The sequence below is a fragment of the Mustela erminea genome, chromosome 1 (assembly GCF_009829155.1).
Source record: "Mustela erminea isolate mMusErm1 chromosome 1, mMusErm1.Pri, whole genome shotgun sequence".
NCBI lineage: Eukaryota > Metazoa > Chordata > Mammalia > Carnivora > Mustelidae > Mustela > Mustela erminea.
The window spans coordinates 197,580,536-197,599,563 of record NC_045614.1 but is presented as its reverse complement, the minus strand read 5'-3'; the positions used below and the strand labels follow the sequence as shown (position 1 = coordinate 197,599,563).

At 39.5% G+C, this 19,028-nt stretch overlaps 1 protein-coding gene across 2 annotated transcripts in view; it reads right to left on the bottom strand.

Annotated features, from left to right (window-relative positions):
* NCAM2 (neural cell adhesion molecule 2) overlaps positions 1-17,314 on the bottom strand; it is a 515,285-nt gene extending 497,971 nt beyond the window's left edge. For both annotated transcript variants that reach the window (XM_032353026.1, XM_032353033.1), the window contains exon 1: positions 16,628-17,314. In XM_032353026.1, the coding sequence (XP_032208917.1) occupies positions 16,628-16,682 (55 nt within the window). In that variant the 5' untranslated portion in view covers positions 16,683-17,314. The remainder of the gene's footprint in view (positions 1-16,627) is intronic.
* Positions 17,315-19,028: the final 1,714 nt, after the last annotated feature.

Below are 19,028 nucleotides of genomic sequence, written 5' to 3'. Positions count from 1 at the left end.
CCATCCTTTGCAATGGGTGGGAAAACTAAACAGAGTGTAATCAATGGCACAGTGATAACACAGCTCTCCAAAACTAATAATTATCTCAAAAAAAAAAAAATCTGACACTTTACCACAGCATTGTTTTCCATTGAGCTAAATGCTTTAGAAGCCTTTTAAGAAAGGCTGGTTAATAAATTATAAAAATATATATATAATTATACATTGGCTTTATAGCAATATTAATAATGATAGCAATATTAATTGACCATTTACTATGTAAGTAGTGCTATTATTATCCCCATTTTATAGATGAGAATATGAAGGCATAGAGAAATGAATCACTTGTTTGTGATCTCTTATTAAACAAGTGGGTGAGTGGGATTTGAATTCAAATCTGCCAGAGTTCAGATTCTGTGCTTTTCACCACACAGCCTCCGACACGAAAGGCTATTTTGAGGGCTCAAAGCATTTGCATGCCCACAAATCAAAGTAAAAATGTTTGCAAGTAAAATTAACAAAACTTTTGCTTTGACGCGAAAGGGAATGTAAAGATATTTAGCTCTAAGTAGAGATCTGGGCTTCACTGAGTATGGAACAGAGCTGGAAATAAAACACAGATGTTGAGTTATTTCTTGAAGACATCATTTGGGCCACAGGATCCAAATTTATTCCCAGGAAACCACTACCAACTTGTGCATGGGAAAGAGTTTTGCCCCAGCACTAAGCAGCCATTGGCCTCAATGACTGGAACTGCCATGGGCTGGCATGAATTCATTTAGTACCCAACCATTCAGGCAGAACGTTTCAACAACCAGCCACGCGATGTGAATTCTGAACACTTTAGAAACAATTTTGACTGCTGTCACCAAACCATAAGGACTAAAAGAATATCAAAGACATCTTTTAAAATGGGACCATTCAATGCCATTTATTGAAAAAGGAAAGCTCCTCTCAAAGTACTTTTTATTTCCATAAAACCATAAACCAGTCAATGATAAAGTTAATAGAAACTATTTAATTTGAACACTATTACTTGGCTGCAAATAAGTAAACTCGGTTGTCTTGAATACCTGCAAATACAGAAATTCCTTATATGAAAAACATCAGCAACATATCTCACAAAAGCTCTTTACACAAATGAATTTGTTCTCTGTCATCAGAAATAGAAGCAGATTATCTACTTAGTAATCCTCAAAAGGGACATGGCAATCAAACACAGATACAAGAGAATGTGTATCTACAATTTTACGATCCAGTCCTCATTGTGATATTACAAATTACTTTAAACAATTTGTTCAGCAGCTTTGAAACAAATGTTGTAACTCAGTTGTACAATGCAATGTAAAAGAGAGCATAACACTGCTAGAAACTTAGCAGCCTTCATGTCTTCAGTTGGAAATTGGGGAAAATGAAAATGAAGAATTTTTCAAGCATGTGCATGCATTTCAATCACAGTCCCTGAGCTGGAACCAAAGCATCCATGCTCCAAATGCTGATTTTATCTATATTCAGGGAATATGTTTTGATGGAAAACATCATAAATTATGAATGTTTGTGTGCTGAGAGTTTGTTTAAAAAAATAAGGTGGGAGAGCTGTTTAGCTGTTCATTTTGTGTAACCGAGAGACAACAGATATTGTTTTGTAGTCTTGAGAAATTAAACACTAGCTAATTAGTCTTCAGTTACACTAAGTGTGAATAATAAGTCCAATGTTTTATTGTGGAGTACATTTCTTTCTTAGAGGCAAAAAGCAGCAAAGAACAAATCGCTTAAAATATTCATGAATTTCAGCCCTAATGAAAATAATGGAATAAATGTAGCAAGCATTTTGACTCAGCATGGAATGATGAAATGATTTTCCTAAGTTTTTACATATATATGTATAGGTAGGTATACACACACACATACTCTGACACACACACACACCATTTTATATATATATATATACACATATATATACACACATATATATACACATATATATGTGTGTGTACACCCATATATATTTGGCCATTCATAAAAAACAGTGCTGGTGAGAGTACGTGGCATGGGGGTGAGGGGTGGGAAGAAGCAGAATGGCTTTCTAAGAAAAAGTAATTGCAGAGCACGCACAGGGTTTTATACCCCAAGCATCTTAATCACTATCCTGCCTTTTAATTCACTGTGTAGTCTCAGGAAGAAACCATCTAGAGGTCAGGAACTGGTGTGGTTCATATCTTGGTCTAGGCATATAGTAGATTAACACACTGATTGGTGAATCTACTCATTTCTACTCATAGTTAGCCGGTCTCATCAGTCAATATCAAACCAATATTCTTTGTTTTCAGTTTCCACTGCTCTTTCTAAAGGAGATCCTAGCCTCTATTTCTATTTTTTATCCATCTCTTCCAGAATCCAATGAATATTTTTCCTTGGCCCCCTTAAATTTGAGAACAATATCCACCTATCAGGTTTGGGGTGGGGGGAAAAAAAAACAATGAAAATGAAATAGATTTCCTTTAAAAAATTAGCTTCTTTTATTTCATAAGATTCTGGAAGACCAGTGAGGTTTATGTAATTTGTTTTATCCCAAATCTACTACCCCAGCCCTGCCATACATATCCTTAAACACTGTATAGTGGAAAGTACTTGAGCCCTCAGAGTCAAAGTATGCCTTTATTCAAATCCCACTTGGCTCCTTCACAGCTATGTGACCTTGGGTAAACTGCTTTATCACACTTTCTCTTAATTTCATTATCTGTACAATTTTAAAAGAAAAAGATAGATAGTAAAAGATGTGTAAACACAGATATTAAGTAAGATCAAGTATAACAGTTTTCTCAGGATTTTTCCCAAGATACATCCTGTTCACAAAGGAAGTTAGTATCCTTACCTACCATTCTTCAACTTAACAATAGAAAAACTATGCCCAATGTTAGCCGTTTCCTTTTACTGGGACCTGGCAGGGAAAGAGGACTCTTGCCAGCCAGCCAGGGTTCCAATCCCAACGTCGCCACCGGGCAGCTTTGTGAGATTGACAGGTCATTCAAACACCTCAACATCTGTTCCCATCCCCTTCTCTAGAACAGAATCATCTTCACACGTAAGTCTGAAGAATTATAACAGATCACACATACAAAGTACACTGAAATGGCACACTGTAAGTGCTTAATAAATACTGACTTGTGACACAGTGTACATTCTTTGTCAAAAAGGGCCCCTCAACTCCTCCATGGCAGTCACACCGGACCACACACTGGTGAGTTTTCTCTCCCTCGTTCCTCAGTAAATGAACACTGAGTCTGATGGAAGAATCAGATACTTCAAGGGAGGCTGACCTTCTCCTCAGCAACAGAAAGGAGCTGATTCATCAGGGGAAATCATGGCGATGGCATTCTCTTCACCAGCCATTAGTTTTGGAGAGTTACTATGACACAATTCTAGCCAATGAGAACTGAGGAAAGTCTCCTGGATGATATATGAGAATTTATCCTTTTTTTCATAATACAAGGCCAGTGACGTATTTAATTATCCTTCCTAACTTCAGATTTTATTGAGAAGAACGTGATACATGAAACTGTTGCAAATAACTTCCTTCCATGAAGTCAAGGAAAAATACCCAAAACTAAAGAGAAACATGCAGTCCCAACCTGCCTCCGGATGATTTCTTACATGCTATCACAGATTTTTATTTTTAAGTCCGTCTAAATATATCCTTTTCTTCTTTGACCCGAAAAACATCCTGAACTGATGTAATTTTATTATGAAAGTATTCAGTAAGTCAACCACAAACAGATGACTTACTGAATTATTCATGACTCCAGTTTTTACAATAAGAGAAGCCATTTAAAAAATATAGCTTATATTTAAATATTAATGTTATATAGTCCTTGAAGAATTACACTAACCTGAACAATCGAACTGCCCCACCTTACAACCACCATGAACCCTGTATTTCTAAATCCTGTTGGTTCTCTGTGCTCATCAATGTTTAAGGTCCCTAAAAGATTTACTCATTTGCTAATTGTTAGTCACTCACCTAAAGTTTAGCCATTCAAAAGAAATAGCTAGAAAGAGTGGTAAAAAACTGAAACTAAAGCTACTCCTAGTACTTCTTTTTTCCCTTCAGCTATCCCTCGCTGCTTCAAAGGTACCATGTTTCAGTCACAGAAATGAGTAAAGTTTTAGAACCAAATACTAACTAAATTTAAATTTCAAGTCCTTGACTTATTAGATGCCATTTAAATTTTAGGAAATTCAGTTCCCTCATCTGTAAAATAATTTTCAGAAATCCTATATAGGTAGTCCATATAAAAATGAGGTAACCCAGTAGTTGGCAGGGTGACTAATAGATTTTTTTTTTTTTCTGACATTCTCCTCTTTGCCAAACTGTAACCAAGCTCTGCGGAGCTCTCTTCTCAACTAGGTCTCAACCCTAACCTATAAAGATTTGGATGAAGCACTAACATTATTTTTAACAGTTCAAAGGGGGCATCCCTGGGATGACTTAAAGTGCCTGAGAAAACTCGAGGCTGCCCAAAGACCTTCTGTTTGTTTCAGTCCATACCTCAAGATGGGACTCTTCTCTCCCAACCTCTGTGGGAGGGTAGGAGCCTAACTTTGCTAACCATCAATTAACAAACGCAGGTGGGTTTCAGACACACCAAACCACTCCTTCCTGCTTTTTGTGATTTTTCACTTCCCTGGCTCCACTGAGCCCCCATGCACCTTCCCCCCTATTCCCTCATTGTGCCTTTAGAATACCGGGTCACCTCTGTACCAAGCAAAGTTCAGTGCAGGCCACACGAGGCTCTTTACCTTACTGAATATAATAATAAACCTCCTTTCCAATATGGTGTATTACCGATTTAGATCTGTCCTTAACCACTGTAACTAGTGTCTGGCTTTGTTTATCGCTGATGTTTCCTTCATTCAATTAATTCATTCAATATTTACAAACAGACACTGTTTATTGAGGACCCAAGGATGTCTGCAGTCCTCCTCTGCAGGCATGTCACACTTTATCCCAGCTCTTCAAGGTTTGACCCCACCACCCCTTCCCTCATTACTGTTTAGCTGATGAATTACCCTTGAAATAAAACAGGGATTGATCTTTACTAACAGCATTTACTCTCCTTTCTCATTCTTAGCTCCCTGTATGCCTTTCTGCTCAGGAGTCAGAATGTGTTCTGGAATCACTATTAGTCAAAGCCAATTTATACTTCTTAAGACAACCTCCCTTCTCCTATCACACATCCACATTTAGGTACATCACCTGAGATGTGGAGACATCTAAATGAGATGCCTTCTGAGAGGCAGCCAAACAGGAAGAGAGAAGGGAAAGGTAACTAACAAGTAAGTCCCCTTCCCCACCATAGTCAATAATGTCAAACCTTTTTTAAATTTTTTTTTAAAGATTTTATTTATTTATTTGACAGAGGGAGATCACAAGTAGGCAAAGAGGCAGGCAGAGAGAGAGGGGGAAGCAGGATCCCTGCTGAACAGAGAGCCCGATGCGGGGATTCCATCCCAGAACCCTGAGATCATGACCTGAGTCGAAGGCAGAGGCTTAACCCACTGAGCCACCCAGGCACCCCAATGATGTCAATCCTTTGATTTTCCTAGCAAGAAGGAGGGAAATTCTCCTTGAAGAAGTCATCTTTCACCAAATAATCTATTAATGCACAGGGTAGGATGGAGGGTATTTTTAATAAAATGTTTCATACAATAGAAACAGAACAAGGACTTGAAAGAGGAAATACATTAGCAACTTAGGGTATTTTATAATTATTCAGGATTCTGTACTAAGTATTCTGTATGAAGTATTATTTAAATATCATGAGATAAATAGAGTTGAATACTTCCTATCCACTTTGGATATGGCTGTGTAAGTTTTTAGTAAAGCACCGAGAATGGCATAATATCCTTTAATAACCTGTGCTGAGTTTTGTTGCTAAACTGCAGACCATGCACAATGTCCACAGAGGTAAAATGCATTACCTTGGGGCTTATGAGGGGGCTATGAAATAAAAGAACTCAAATGGATAACCAATTAAAGTGTTGATAAATTATGTGAAATTTAAGGAGGGAAATGAAAGTTAAAACATGGATGAATCAGAAGCAGTGGTCATATCTCTAATTGCAAACTGTGTTTCAAGTTAGAAGTGGCATACAAAATACTGGCAACATTAGTAGGCTAATGGAAGGGAGACAAATAAATACGTGATAAAGACATTCAAGAGTACCTGAAAATGTATTCTGTCCAATTAACTTAAACACTCTTACCACTGAAATCTGACATAGAAAATATCATAATATCATGACAAAACATGGCTAACGGACAAGAGAGCATGTTTTTGGTTAAATTGAATTTCATTTTTTTGTAAAAGAAACAAAACCCAAGTGCCTATGAAAAAATATGGCAAAATACTCTTATCTTGCTTGTCTTCCCATACATACAGTTTAGAATTGGCTTCCAATAATCATTGACTGAATAATCAACTTTTAATTAACCCCAGGGATTATCTTGATTTTTGAGGACTTTAAATACTTGCTCTATTGACAAATCAGACATTTACTATTGACAATATCTAATCTGTTTAATTATACCCTTATCAACATATTATATCTCCCTCATTTATTTCTATGTAGTGAAGACTCAGAAACCTCAACAATGTAATGGTCTCCTATGTCCCAGATAAGGCTTCAAAATAAGAAATCTTATAGCAAGATTTAAAAGTCTGCTTTATTCCCTAATTTATTTTTAGTTCAGGAGGTAAGACAGGTCATCTTTTCTTTCCTTTTGACTGGATTATTTTATAGATACTCAAATATTTATTGAAGGCCTATCATATGCAGTAGTGATATAAACAAAATTTTTAAAACAAATACCCAAACCAACAGATAATATATTCTCAACAGTCAAAACTAAATATATTTTTAGTTAGTTTGTTTTACTCCTGCTGGGTAATATTTAAATATTCATTTAGCATATATTTACTAAACATATACTATGTTTCAAGAATACACATAAGAATTTACAGTGAACTCCCTAACCAAGTACATTGTATTTAATGGCAAGCCAGCATGGAAAGGTGTTCTTGCTCTCAGAGAGTTCAGACAGAAGATCACATACAGTTACAATGAAGTCTGACATGCAGAATTGGGGTATATTACCATCCATGACTGGGTGTTCTGTGTCTTACACAGTGGCCAGGGATTACTCTGTGTGTGTGTGTGTGTGTGTGTGTTTTGTTTGTTTGTTTTTGTTTGTTTGTTTTTTACTTTTCACTTACAGGGATTACTGTATATTTGTTGAGATTACGAAAGATGTCTTCAGTGATGAAATGGCTAAACTGAGTTTTGAAGAAAAACAATAGGAATTGTCCAAGCAAAGAAGGTTAGGAAAACTGTAAAATACATGAACTATGTTGACACAGGGCCCAAATCTGGGAATTTCAGAAATGGTGCAAAAGTGTTTGGTGTACATAGTAATAAGAATGAGGCTAAGAAAACAGGATCCTGCAAGTGAATAAAAGGTAGAAGTCTTAACAGTTCTAAATCAGGAACTCCCAAATAAGTCAAGTGAAAGGGAGTCCTCTAAAATGAACAGCATGTATCTTGTAAATACAGTCCAAAAGTAACTTTGAAGAGCAGAGTAACATAAATTATCTACTGTACGACTAAGTTATTTCTGAAAACTCCTCCATTAATAGGAGTAGAATATATTTCTGTTAAAGCACAGGCATTGTTATAGGAAAAATGCTGCATCTAGAATAAAATATTTGTATCAAGTTCTAAGCCAACCATTTTTCAAGTCTTTCTTCTTGGACAAGTAATTTGACCTCTTCGAGGTACATTTTCTTCTTCTCTAAATCAGGAATACTACCTACATTTCAGGGTAATTGTGGGACTTTAAGTAGGTAAATTTAAGTTGACCATCAAAGTTGTTGTTATCTAATACGTCTTAGTATATATACATTTGAAATCATTAAATTCTACAATGTAACTCTAACCCTTTGATAATTCCGAAGTTTAACCTAGTTTAAAATATTAGTATATAATTTATACAATAGGTAGGACAGAACCAGAGATTCTGTGAGATAAGTGCATTTTAAAAAAATGAACAGGATTGAAAATGTACTTAATTTCAGCGGGCATTAGAAACATTAGAGAATTCTAAATGGTTTACATAAATAAATACAGAAAATTTAAATAAAACAGGTCAATATTGATCAGTACTTTGACATATTATGGCATATACTTGATGTTATATTTTAATTTTTACATAATCTGTGTTTCTCATTTCTCTCATTGATGACAGAATGCTATTATTATAATATAAAGTTGCAACTGCTCCGCTCTGACAGTATATTCAATATTTGTCATTGGTAAATGATAATAATCAGAGATAAATTAAGGAGGGCAATAAATATAAAAGTAATCAGAAAAAAGTAGTACCGTAGTTATTAAACAGCTAGTTGAGAATGGACAAGCTACAAGATTAGAAAAACTGTCCACAACACTCATTAATACTTAAAACAAAGTCTATGTGTGCTTATTTTCTTAAATTAGGATGTACTCTACTGTAAGTCTTAGCTTTATTACATCGGTTTATTTTACAAGTGGTGGCATGCATTTCTATGCTAACACCATATTTGCATCCCTGGAAAACGCTGGTGTCTGCAAAATTATGCAGTAAAAAATATCACGGCTTATGGGAAAAGACAGGATTAGAGGTCAGAGCATTCCAAACCTACAGAAATGTGTAACCAAGCACTAACAACTACCATAACAATCTTAATGAAAATACTAGCACAGTTAAATCTCTAACGATGCTTGTATCTAGTATTTGCATCTTCTTTTGAGATACAAGGCCTGAAGGGCATTCACTTTAAAATGAAAACTATGATCCAGGGGGTAGCCCTTAAAAAAGTAAAAACAAATACATCATTTTAACAAAGGAGAAAGTGATTTCCAGTTTTCTTAGCAGCAATCTCAGTATTCCCAGATATGTACTATACTGGAAATCAAGATGGTTCTTAAACTGCTAAACAAACAAATACTCACAGTAAAGAAAAGCACTTGAGTTGATTTTTCATATTTTTTATTAACATCTTTATAGAAAGCTAAGTCTTTCTCTTTAATAGTGAGAAAGCTTGCTCTTGATCACTTCAAAAATGAGTGGGCTGAAGAAGTGGTATATGGAACAACACAGTTCCTGCATCAGCCCCCTATTAACCAATCCTGTATCAAAGAAACACACAAAGAAACAGAATTGTATCTTCAATACATAGGATGCACATTAGCAGCAACTTTCGGTGTCAGCCACAGAACATATGTAATAGCGCAAGGCCAAGCTGACACTCTCCGTCTCAAGACATCATCTATCAAAGGCGATTTTTATCAGGACTAAGTGAGACAATGAGTGAGAATGTCCACCTGGCACACAGGAGGCACTCAAAAATATTAGTTCCCTTGAAGACGAACAGAAACAATGTCCACGTCTGTATATTTCATATCAAACTTTTTTGGTTTTTGATTTTAGTTTAGCTATTTTCATTTTTTTAAATGTTCTTATTTCTTCATGTTTTCTTTTGTTTCCCCACAATTAAAAAAAAAAGGGGGGGGAGCTACGCATAAGCCGTGGAAATGAATGAAGAATATATAATAAAAGCAAATTTGACCTAAATGCTTTTGAAATTTTACTTAAAGTTCCAGACACACACCTATCAAATAATTTTAGCACAAACAGCGATGGTAGAACAAGAGAACAAAGCTAAATAAAAGTGGAGAAAAATTCTGAAAAGAAAAGACCAACAGTTGGTCTTTCCAAAGTTGCTGATGACATTTCCATCTAGACTCCATTTGTACTTGAAACTCAACGTATCAATATAGAAAATTACAAACAAGCAAAACAAGAACACAAACCCTTCTCACCTAAAATAAGTGGTCTTACTTATCTATTTCCCTATTTCTATTAAGATAACCATTCTTTCCATGAAAAGGCTTAAAATTTCAGGTACTACCTGCCTCCCAATCTCCCAAATCAAATGTCTTATTAAGACTCATTAATTTTTTCAAAGAAACATAAGGCATGAACCCTCAACTCCTTTTTCATTTCCCTCTGGTAGGCCCCATGCCTGGCCAGAAGACTTCAAAACAGAACAAAATGTTAAGCATGTTCTTTTCCTGCCGAAACAATGGCTCCTGATGATCTACACCTAGCCTGACTCAAGGCCTTCATGACTCTAAGTCCCATCAATATTTCCATAATCAAGTCCAACAACTCACCTTTCCGAATTCTTAATGAATTGGATTATTTCTGTCCTCTGAACACTTAGGGCATCCTTTCTCACAATATGCTCACCTGTTGCTAACTCTTTGTCATATCTCCTCCCTCTTCCATGTTGAATCCCCTTCTGTTTCAGTGAATGGCAAGGTAGTACCCTGGTTAAAAGGGCAAGTCTTTCGTACATGTCCTGAGTTCACATGTTTCTTTCCTGGCTATGCAACCTTAGACAGTTATTTAAATTTTCTGTGCCTCACAGAAAATTTTCTGTGCCTCAAGTGTAAAAAGGGAAGAGTAAGATGATAATAACTAGAGGGCTGTTGTACATATTAAGCTACTTAAACCAATGTAATGTGCTTACAATAGACCCTGGCAGTTAGCAAACATTCAACAAATTTTAGCTCTTTCTAGGTGTCGAATTCTTATGGGCTTCTTTATACCCCTTAATTTTTAATTAATTATATATCTTTTCTCATTTTTCAACATTTTGTTGACCAGTTTATTGATACCTCATATGCTTAATTGGCGTTTATATTTTTTGCCTTCTCAACTATCAGCATTGGATTCTATGCACTACCCCTTCCACACACCTGCAAATTTTCAAACAAAACATTAAATACATTTAAAAAATAGGCATTGAATTAGAAATGAGAAAATCTAATCTTGAATCCAAATAACTCCTCCCATCCAAGTACTAACCAGGCCTGACCCTGCTTAGCTTCCGAGATCAGAGGAGATCGGGCGCGTTCAGGGTGGTATGGCCATAGACAAATCCAAATAACTCCTAACTATAACTGATATAGGCAAATCAGGTAATTCTTCTGCATTTCAATTTCTTCCACCATAAAATAGTTAATAGTCCTTTGGATTCTTGCTCATTGTTCCTTACAAGGAAGTGAACGCACTTTGAGCCAGTGGTCTATGGGGTTACAAAATGGTGGCATTATGCTCATTGTTAAGTCCTGAACAAGTATTTGTTAATTGATTAACTGACAAATGGCATAAAATTTAAACATTACTATTATTCTGAGCTGAAGAAATGTTAATATTTTTAAACCGCTGCAAAAGTTTGGTGTTCAGAGAACTGAATTAAGAGTTTAGAGACCATAGCTCTCGCTACTATTCGGATCTTTAGTAAATCACTTATCCTAATTGTGTGCCCACCCTAAGCCTCTCCAGACTCATATCAACCTGGTGCTGGCCCATAAAAGGGATCTGTGATACAATAAGAAACCCATTCCTCAAGACTCTTTACTGCCATCTGCTGGAAAATTGTGAAAATAAATATGCATTCTATCACTACACACATGAGTGGCGCCCCCTGGAGTTGTTCACTGCACAATCTATATAACCATTCCTAGGAATGCTGCTGAATAAGGTGTCTGAGGCACTACAGGCATTCAATAAATGTTTGATAAATGAGTAAATGATGAATGAGCCACCATTATCAATGAATTAAATTATCTCTGCCCCACACAATATTTGTTTTTATTCATAGAGAAGTTTGTGATGACTTTAAAAAATTGAATAAATGAGATGTTTTTAAACCATGGCAGATTTGTCTGTATTTATAATATACCTCTGGCATAATAGGGTTGACATTTTCGAGGAGCCCTACAACATCTGAGAATTTAAGTTACTCTTTCAAAGTCAAGAGACTTAATGGTCTAAATCTTCTGATTTCAAATCCAACATTCTCTCCCCTTTTGTGCTATTTTTAATAACAAAATGGAGCCAAGAAAATTCTGACCAACTGACCTGAAATCCTTAAAACTGTCATCTATTGATTGTTACGCTTCTAAATACTCTTAAACCTCCTTATCATACCTCTTAACTATTTAAACTCAGACAAGTCTGTTGCATTAGATCAAGGCTTTCTAAAATGCCTTGTAATGGTTGATGAACTGTTAGTGACCCAAGTGAATATGTGACACCAGGAAGTACGCTGATAGTCATTTGGAATCAGCACTATTACAACTATAACTTTGTAAATAGTTAAAAGTTATTAAAATATTTTAAATAATGCCATATAGAAGCACTTTTATTTGCTGAACAATTAAAGATACCTTGGCCCTATGAAGCTCAGGAAGATTACATTTAATGAAAGCATACAAGCACTGGTGGTATCTCAAAGTGTTCTCATAGCATACAATTTGGAAAATTAAAGCTATTTTATAATATTTTAAATAGGTCCATCCTTAGCATAATTGGGAGAGTATTAAGGGCACAGGGAATTTAGAATCTAGATTAATAAAATTTGAAAAACAATGATACCCCTTTATCAGAATATTAAAATTATTAAATTAATTTTGCATACACCAACACCCAGAGGACTCATTTAATTCTGGACCAAAACCAAAACAAACAAACAAAAACAAAAGCAATTCAAACTTGCGCTACCACTTATCAATCCCTTTCTTCACGCTTTCGAAAGTTCACTGCTATGAGAGTGACTCTGAAAACAGATAAATTAAAATCATTTCCCAAATGTCAAAAGCCAGAGAGAGCAACAGACTAGTTCCTTGGGGCCTTCTGACTGGCAACCTTGTTTCCATTCACATTCCTGCCTCCCAAGGAAATAGACAAAAACAAATGACACTGTTAGGCTTGGTTACCAGCCTCCATTTCTATAGCGCATTTCTCAGTCCCATTACAAACTAGTTCTCTGTATGAAAGAAAACCATTTTATTTACTAAATTATATGAAGTTTGACTTTCTTTTTGTACTGAATGAGGTCATTTTGTTATTTTCTTCCATTAATTGCTTCTCTAATGGGACATTACCTCTGGAAGAACATTAGCCCACTGTGCCATTGAAAAGACTCCCTGGACCCCCGGGGGCCCACCACCTTCCCTTCTTGCTCTTCTCCTGGGCTCCAGTTCAGCATTAGAAACCGAAGTGGTCAAATGCACTGTTTAACTCCTTTGACATAAAGCAGGAAAGGAAATCCTCTGGGTGGCTCATTGACAGTAACAGTATTAATTCACACAGCCTGTCTTCTCTAAGTGCAAATGCATATGGAGCTGATTCAATAGAAATGTTCCAAAAGAGGCTGATATCAAAGAATTAGAGCAGAGTAGATTAAAACGGACGTGAGAGAGGCTGTCTGTGAACAGCCTACACTGAAGACAGGTTCGCGGAGACCTTCCTATAGAAATGAAACTCGCGGTCACCCACACACTAGGAGTCACCCACACACCCACACTTCCTGTAGAAGTGAAACTAGCGGTCACCCACACACCCACACATACACACCCCCACGCTTTATTTTTAGAAGGTACAGGTCTCTAATGAACAATGACTTACTAATACTTCACCAGAAAGAGAAAATGTAAGCAGAGAGCCTTAAGTTCAACGAATTAACTGGGCAATTCACCTCCCCCTCCCCATGATTTTGGCTTAGCAGCACATACGTATTACAGTTTGGGAACTGGGTTTACATAGATCCAAACAGCAAATACACTGTGAATCACAGACTCAGGTTATTACTTGAGATTTATGATGATGGAGACTGTGAACAAGTTTTGAATACAAAGAAAAATAATAGCAGAAGTTAAGAGTTATAGAATCTCCTTTCAGTTGACAATTAAATTCAGACTTGACAATTAAATCCCAACCTTACTTCATTAGATATTAATCTTGCAGTGGAAATGAGAGACTTTTTAAAGGCGTATTCTTGCTGTAATAAAAAAGGCTTTCACTACAGTAGAACAATAATGTTGTGTTGAAAGTTAGAACTATTAGACCTTGTTAGCTAATTATGGTATTGGCATCCACTTAAGTTGCTCAGTTTTTCACTTCTGTCATTTTCTGCTGCTCAACTGCTGCAGTTCAAAACGTTTTGACTACTTAAAAGGGAATACATCATCATTGCCTTTCCCCAGTCTAACTGCACACCACTTTCCAAAGCAATAGCTTCAATCATGCTTCATAAAATCCCCTGCAAGTATATTGTTGGAAACATAAATCAGCAAGCTGGGATTTTAGTATTTCTAAGGTTAGCCCAGGGATCACGAACTGGAGGCTTTTCCATGGCCCCATTTATAAAAGAATAAACAAAATTATGAGTTGCACTAGATCCCTTTTTTTCAAAAACTGCTCCAGTGGTGTGTCTGATACTTGCTTCTGCATCCTTAATTGGAGGACAAAACACTGGCATAGGAGAATCGGACTCCAAGATCAGGATTGCTGTTTCCCAGCATCTCTGACTTCATTAGGAGACATGGCACAGAAGTACTACATGTTCAGTTTCACAAAAGCTAAGTCTCTCTGATGTGCATCTATGCCTCTATCAGTGCCATGCATTTTTAAATCGCACTAGATAGAGAGATCTTCCGAATGATGTTCCCCTTCTTTCCTGTTTCATGACAGTGAATATAGGCTCCCTTTCAGGCATGCTTTAATTTTAGAGCCCTTCTTTACAATTACCCTGCTTTCTGAATTATAAATTAGGGGAATCACAAATTTCAGGTATGTCACATATAGAGACCTACATTAAATTGTGCCTGCGTATAATATTTAAACATTCCTAGATTTCTCTTTTGTCCCCCAAATTCCAACACACTTAGTGTCTATAAATGTAAATTCACAGACTCCACCATTGAGACATATTTCTTTTCCAAACCAGCCCTAATGTAATCATAAGTCTGCATAAACTTGCTTTCCATTATGTCCCCATCTTACTCCACACTAGCTACACTCAGTTAATTGCAGTGGTATTTTAACTGCAATTTTCAGGAACTGCTTCTTAGGATTCACTAATACCTGTCTATGTTATAAATGAACAGTTAAACATAATCAGCAGCTCTGCAAAAATGAAAGCAACATATCTGTAGGGCATAAAGTATATGTTGATCTTTGCTATAATAGTGATTTAATTAACTGGGCTACTATCAGCTTCAGATGGATATATCTGCAATTTTTCTATGACTGAAATTTTGCATACTCTATATTATCAAGGGGAAATGAGCAGCATCTTACCAAGACACTTTATAAACTACAGCAACATTCAGTATTTGCATTCTGATTTCTGAGCATAAAATCTGCATCCAATCATGTTTCATCAGCCATTAACACTATATAGCTTTAGGGAGGTGAGGGCAGAGAAAGGAAGGCTTCATATCCAAAATGTCAAGCCCTGCTGAAGAATGATAGAAGGACCCAGTGAGTGTAGAAGAACAGAAACAACCATTTCTGATTTTAAAATGGAGTTCTACCACCCCCTGCTGGACCAAATGAGCAACACCGAAGAGGCTAGAAAATGCTTAGAATTGAATATAGTGGAGAGATTTTAACTTGTCTTGTAATTTATGTTTTCTCAAAAAAACAATTTTCATGCCATACTAATAATATAACACTCTATGCAATTATTACACATCACAAAATTACGGCTATTTTCTTTTTTCTTTAAAGACTTCCACCAATGTATGTTTTAGCATTTTGTGTTCCCAATTAAATGTCCAAACTTGTCTGGACAGTTGAAAATGTTTCCATTTATTATAAATATATTTCATGTGAACGTGAACTACCCAGACAAAGAAAGATAAATTCAGATCTACCTCTATAGAGACAAATAGAGGTAGCTTCCACAAATTCTCTCAGGTTATTCTAGTAAGCTATTCATTCCCGCCCCCCCTCTCCCCTCCAGAGATAAAAATCTCACCAGTTCTCCACAAGCTAAAACATCCCTTACAGGTGGAATTACAATCTGACGCTATACAAATTTTCAACCTTGATGGATTAACAAGGGTGGGGGGTGCTGAAAATGAATGACTGCAACACATGCCTAGTTTTATCCATCTGCTGTCTTACACACAACATCCATGGCCCCTCTCTTAGTTTCAACAGAAATAAACCATCATCGTTCACTTCCTAGCCAGGAACGGGGGTCTTGGGAAAGGGGAAAAAAAAAAAAAAAGAGTCTCTAAGAATTCAATTTCTTGCACACGAGAGATGTGTCACACACGAGTTTAATGCTGATAGTTTTTGCTGCTTCTGTAAAACATCGTCGTCCCCTTCCCTCCTCAGCCTCAGATATTTAACTGCTAATACACACCCACATGCTCATCCAATTTTTGATCATGAAAATCCGAGCAAGCCAAGATCCCAGAAAAAGAAGCAGTTTGCCTCGATCTCCTGCTCACCGATGCCAGCCTCCAGTTCTCTGGGTTTCGTCTCATTTAAAGGGTTCCACAGAACAGATACAATTTTTAGCGGCAGCTCCAATAAACAGTGAACATCACCCTACCAACGACCGTAACTGTAACTTTAGTTCGTTCATTTAATTCTCCCCGTGCCTCCCCCTGCCCCCGTCGGTCGGGTGGAAGGGGTGGAAGGGGGAGGGAAAGTAAAGGCAATCAAGCACCACACTCCTACCTTGCCCGCTACTGACAAGCAACCCGAGCAGGTAGAAGGAGAGGAGGAGGCTCATGTTCAGGACGTGACACTGGAGGACAGTTCCAAAGTTATTAAGTCCAGCCCTGGAGAGAGAACCTTCCGCTGCCACGGCCGCCCCAGCTAGAGCCGCCGCCGCTCCCGGGGTGCCCCAGCCGCCCGCAGCCCGCGCGCTCCTCCTCGCAAAGTGACTGCAAGCTCCGCTCCTTGCCGCACTATATCCAGGCAGCGGCGGCGGCGGCGGCGGCGGCGGCGGCGGCGGCAGCGGCAGCAGCAGCAACAGCAGCAGCGGCCGCCGCGGCGGCAGCAGAGCCGGGCGGGGAGGGGGGGCGGGGGCGGGGGCGCGGGGAGGGGAGGCGCGGCCGAGGTGTATCCCTCCGCGCCGCACGGCGGCCGCTTCTCCCGAGACGCGCGGCCCCCAGGATTCGTCCGCAGTCGAGCTCGGGAAAAGCGGGTTCGGGTCCCGGGGCCTCCAAGCTCGAGGGGCCGGCCGCGGTCGGGCTGGCACGAGCACGTCTGCGAGTGGCGACCGCACGCTCGGCCTCACGGAGACCCGCACGTTGGCAGCCGCCCCTGGGCCGCGGAGGGAGGGCAGCCTGGAGCGCCTGCACCGCCGCCGGGCCAGTTCGCCGAAGTGGGCAGCTGGAGCCGCTGCTGATGCTGCGGGCGGCCGCCCCGGCCCCGGGCTCTACGCGCGCCCGGATTTAGCGGGAGTGGGGACTCTGAGGGCGGGGGTGGGGGCTGCCGCGTTCATTTCTCCAAGGGCGTGGGAGGGGAAGGATTCTGCCTCTCCCAGGCCTTCCCTCTCGCTGAACCCTTCGGCAGCCTGCCCGCGTCCCACGCTTTCCCCGCTGCCGCGGGAAAGGGAAGCAGTGGTCCTCTAGTGTCTACACTGCCTGTCTCCGGTGGTAGAGGGTAGGGAGAAGGATGTGCGTGGTGTTTCTCCTCCACGTCGACCCACTGCCGTTCAGAGCAGGTACTTAAGGGAGAGAGATTGGGGAGGGGGCGAGATGTCGGAGCGGCTGCGTTAAACTCGGCTGTCGGCGTTAGCCGCGTCCTTGGACACGTCCAAAGTCCCCCCTAGCCCCTCTCTGCGAGCTCCGCCTTGGGTCCCCAGCGCACAGCACCGGCCAGGTCCCCGAGAGGAGGGCGACGAGGGAGGTCCTGGAAAGGTGCAAAGATGAGTTGCGCGGGGATTCGTCCCCAGCCCGCCCGGCACCCGTGCACACACCTGCGTGTGCGCGCGTGTGAATTGGACTGATGGAGCCGTGGCGAGCTCCCAGAACTAACTCTCCTCCTCTGAAGGTTGGGGTGTACCCTTCTTTCTCCTGGAAGGCTAGGAAAGGTTTGTCAGTGCGATGTCAAGCCTGCGGCAAGAGCGAGCCAGCGGCGGACACTCCCTGGCCCCGGGGCCCTGGTGGGTCGGCCTGGGTCAGAGCGCCGGGCTGGAACTGACAATGGATCCTTCCTTCTGCACAGTTGTTCTGGTTCCTTAGGGTACTCAACTGCCTCACCTCTCACCCCGCGAGACCACTGGCCATTTCCTTATTAGTGAGGATGAGAAGTGGGAAGTAGGAGGGAATAGAAATACTGTAGAGCTCAAAATCCAGCCCCCCCACCCCCACCCCTTCGGCGCGAACCGCCCTGCAAAACACACACACACACACACACACACACACACACACACACACACACCGGGATTTGATGCTGAAATGCAGGTTTTCTTGCTTCAGGGAGTCCAAAGGGATAGAAAGGAGCTAGCAGGGACAGAGGAGTTACTGTCTGCGATTTGTGTTCCTCAGGCAGAATGCAATCTTCTTACCCAGAAGATTCACTTACTTGGCATCTGGAATGGGTTTTTGAGATGAGTGGAGGCAAAGGCAGCTGTCAACACCCCTGATGGCTGAAGTCTAACCAATGGCTCTCTCAGAACCTCTCAGTTTGAGAACCTCCTCTTTCACTTGGTTTTATAGTAGTATATGTAGGTAAATGCGTTTAGGAAGTTCTTTTGTCAAAGCTCCCTCCTCACACCCTTTCCTCAATCTGAGAGGCACCAACTGTACTTAAGTAAGGTCATTGTCAGCTCTTTGCAGAAAAGTGTGGAAACAGCACATTTATAGGTGTGAAAATGTCTCCTTTATTTTCACCAGTTCTTGATTTCTGTAAGGAGTCAAGACATGCTACACACACACACACACACACACACACACACACACACACGGTCGCTGAAGAAATTTGAATATATACTACTTGTGCCAATTAGCCTCTTCACTGAAAAACCTGAAATTTTCAGTGTGACACCAGAAGTGGTCAAATGTGCAAGACATACAAATACACACACATACACACACATACACACAAACACCGGTCAATCTTGACAGTT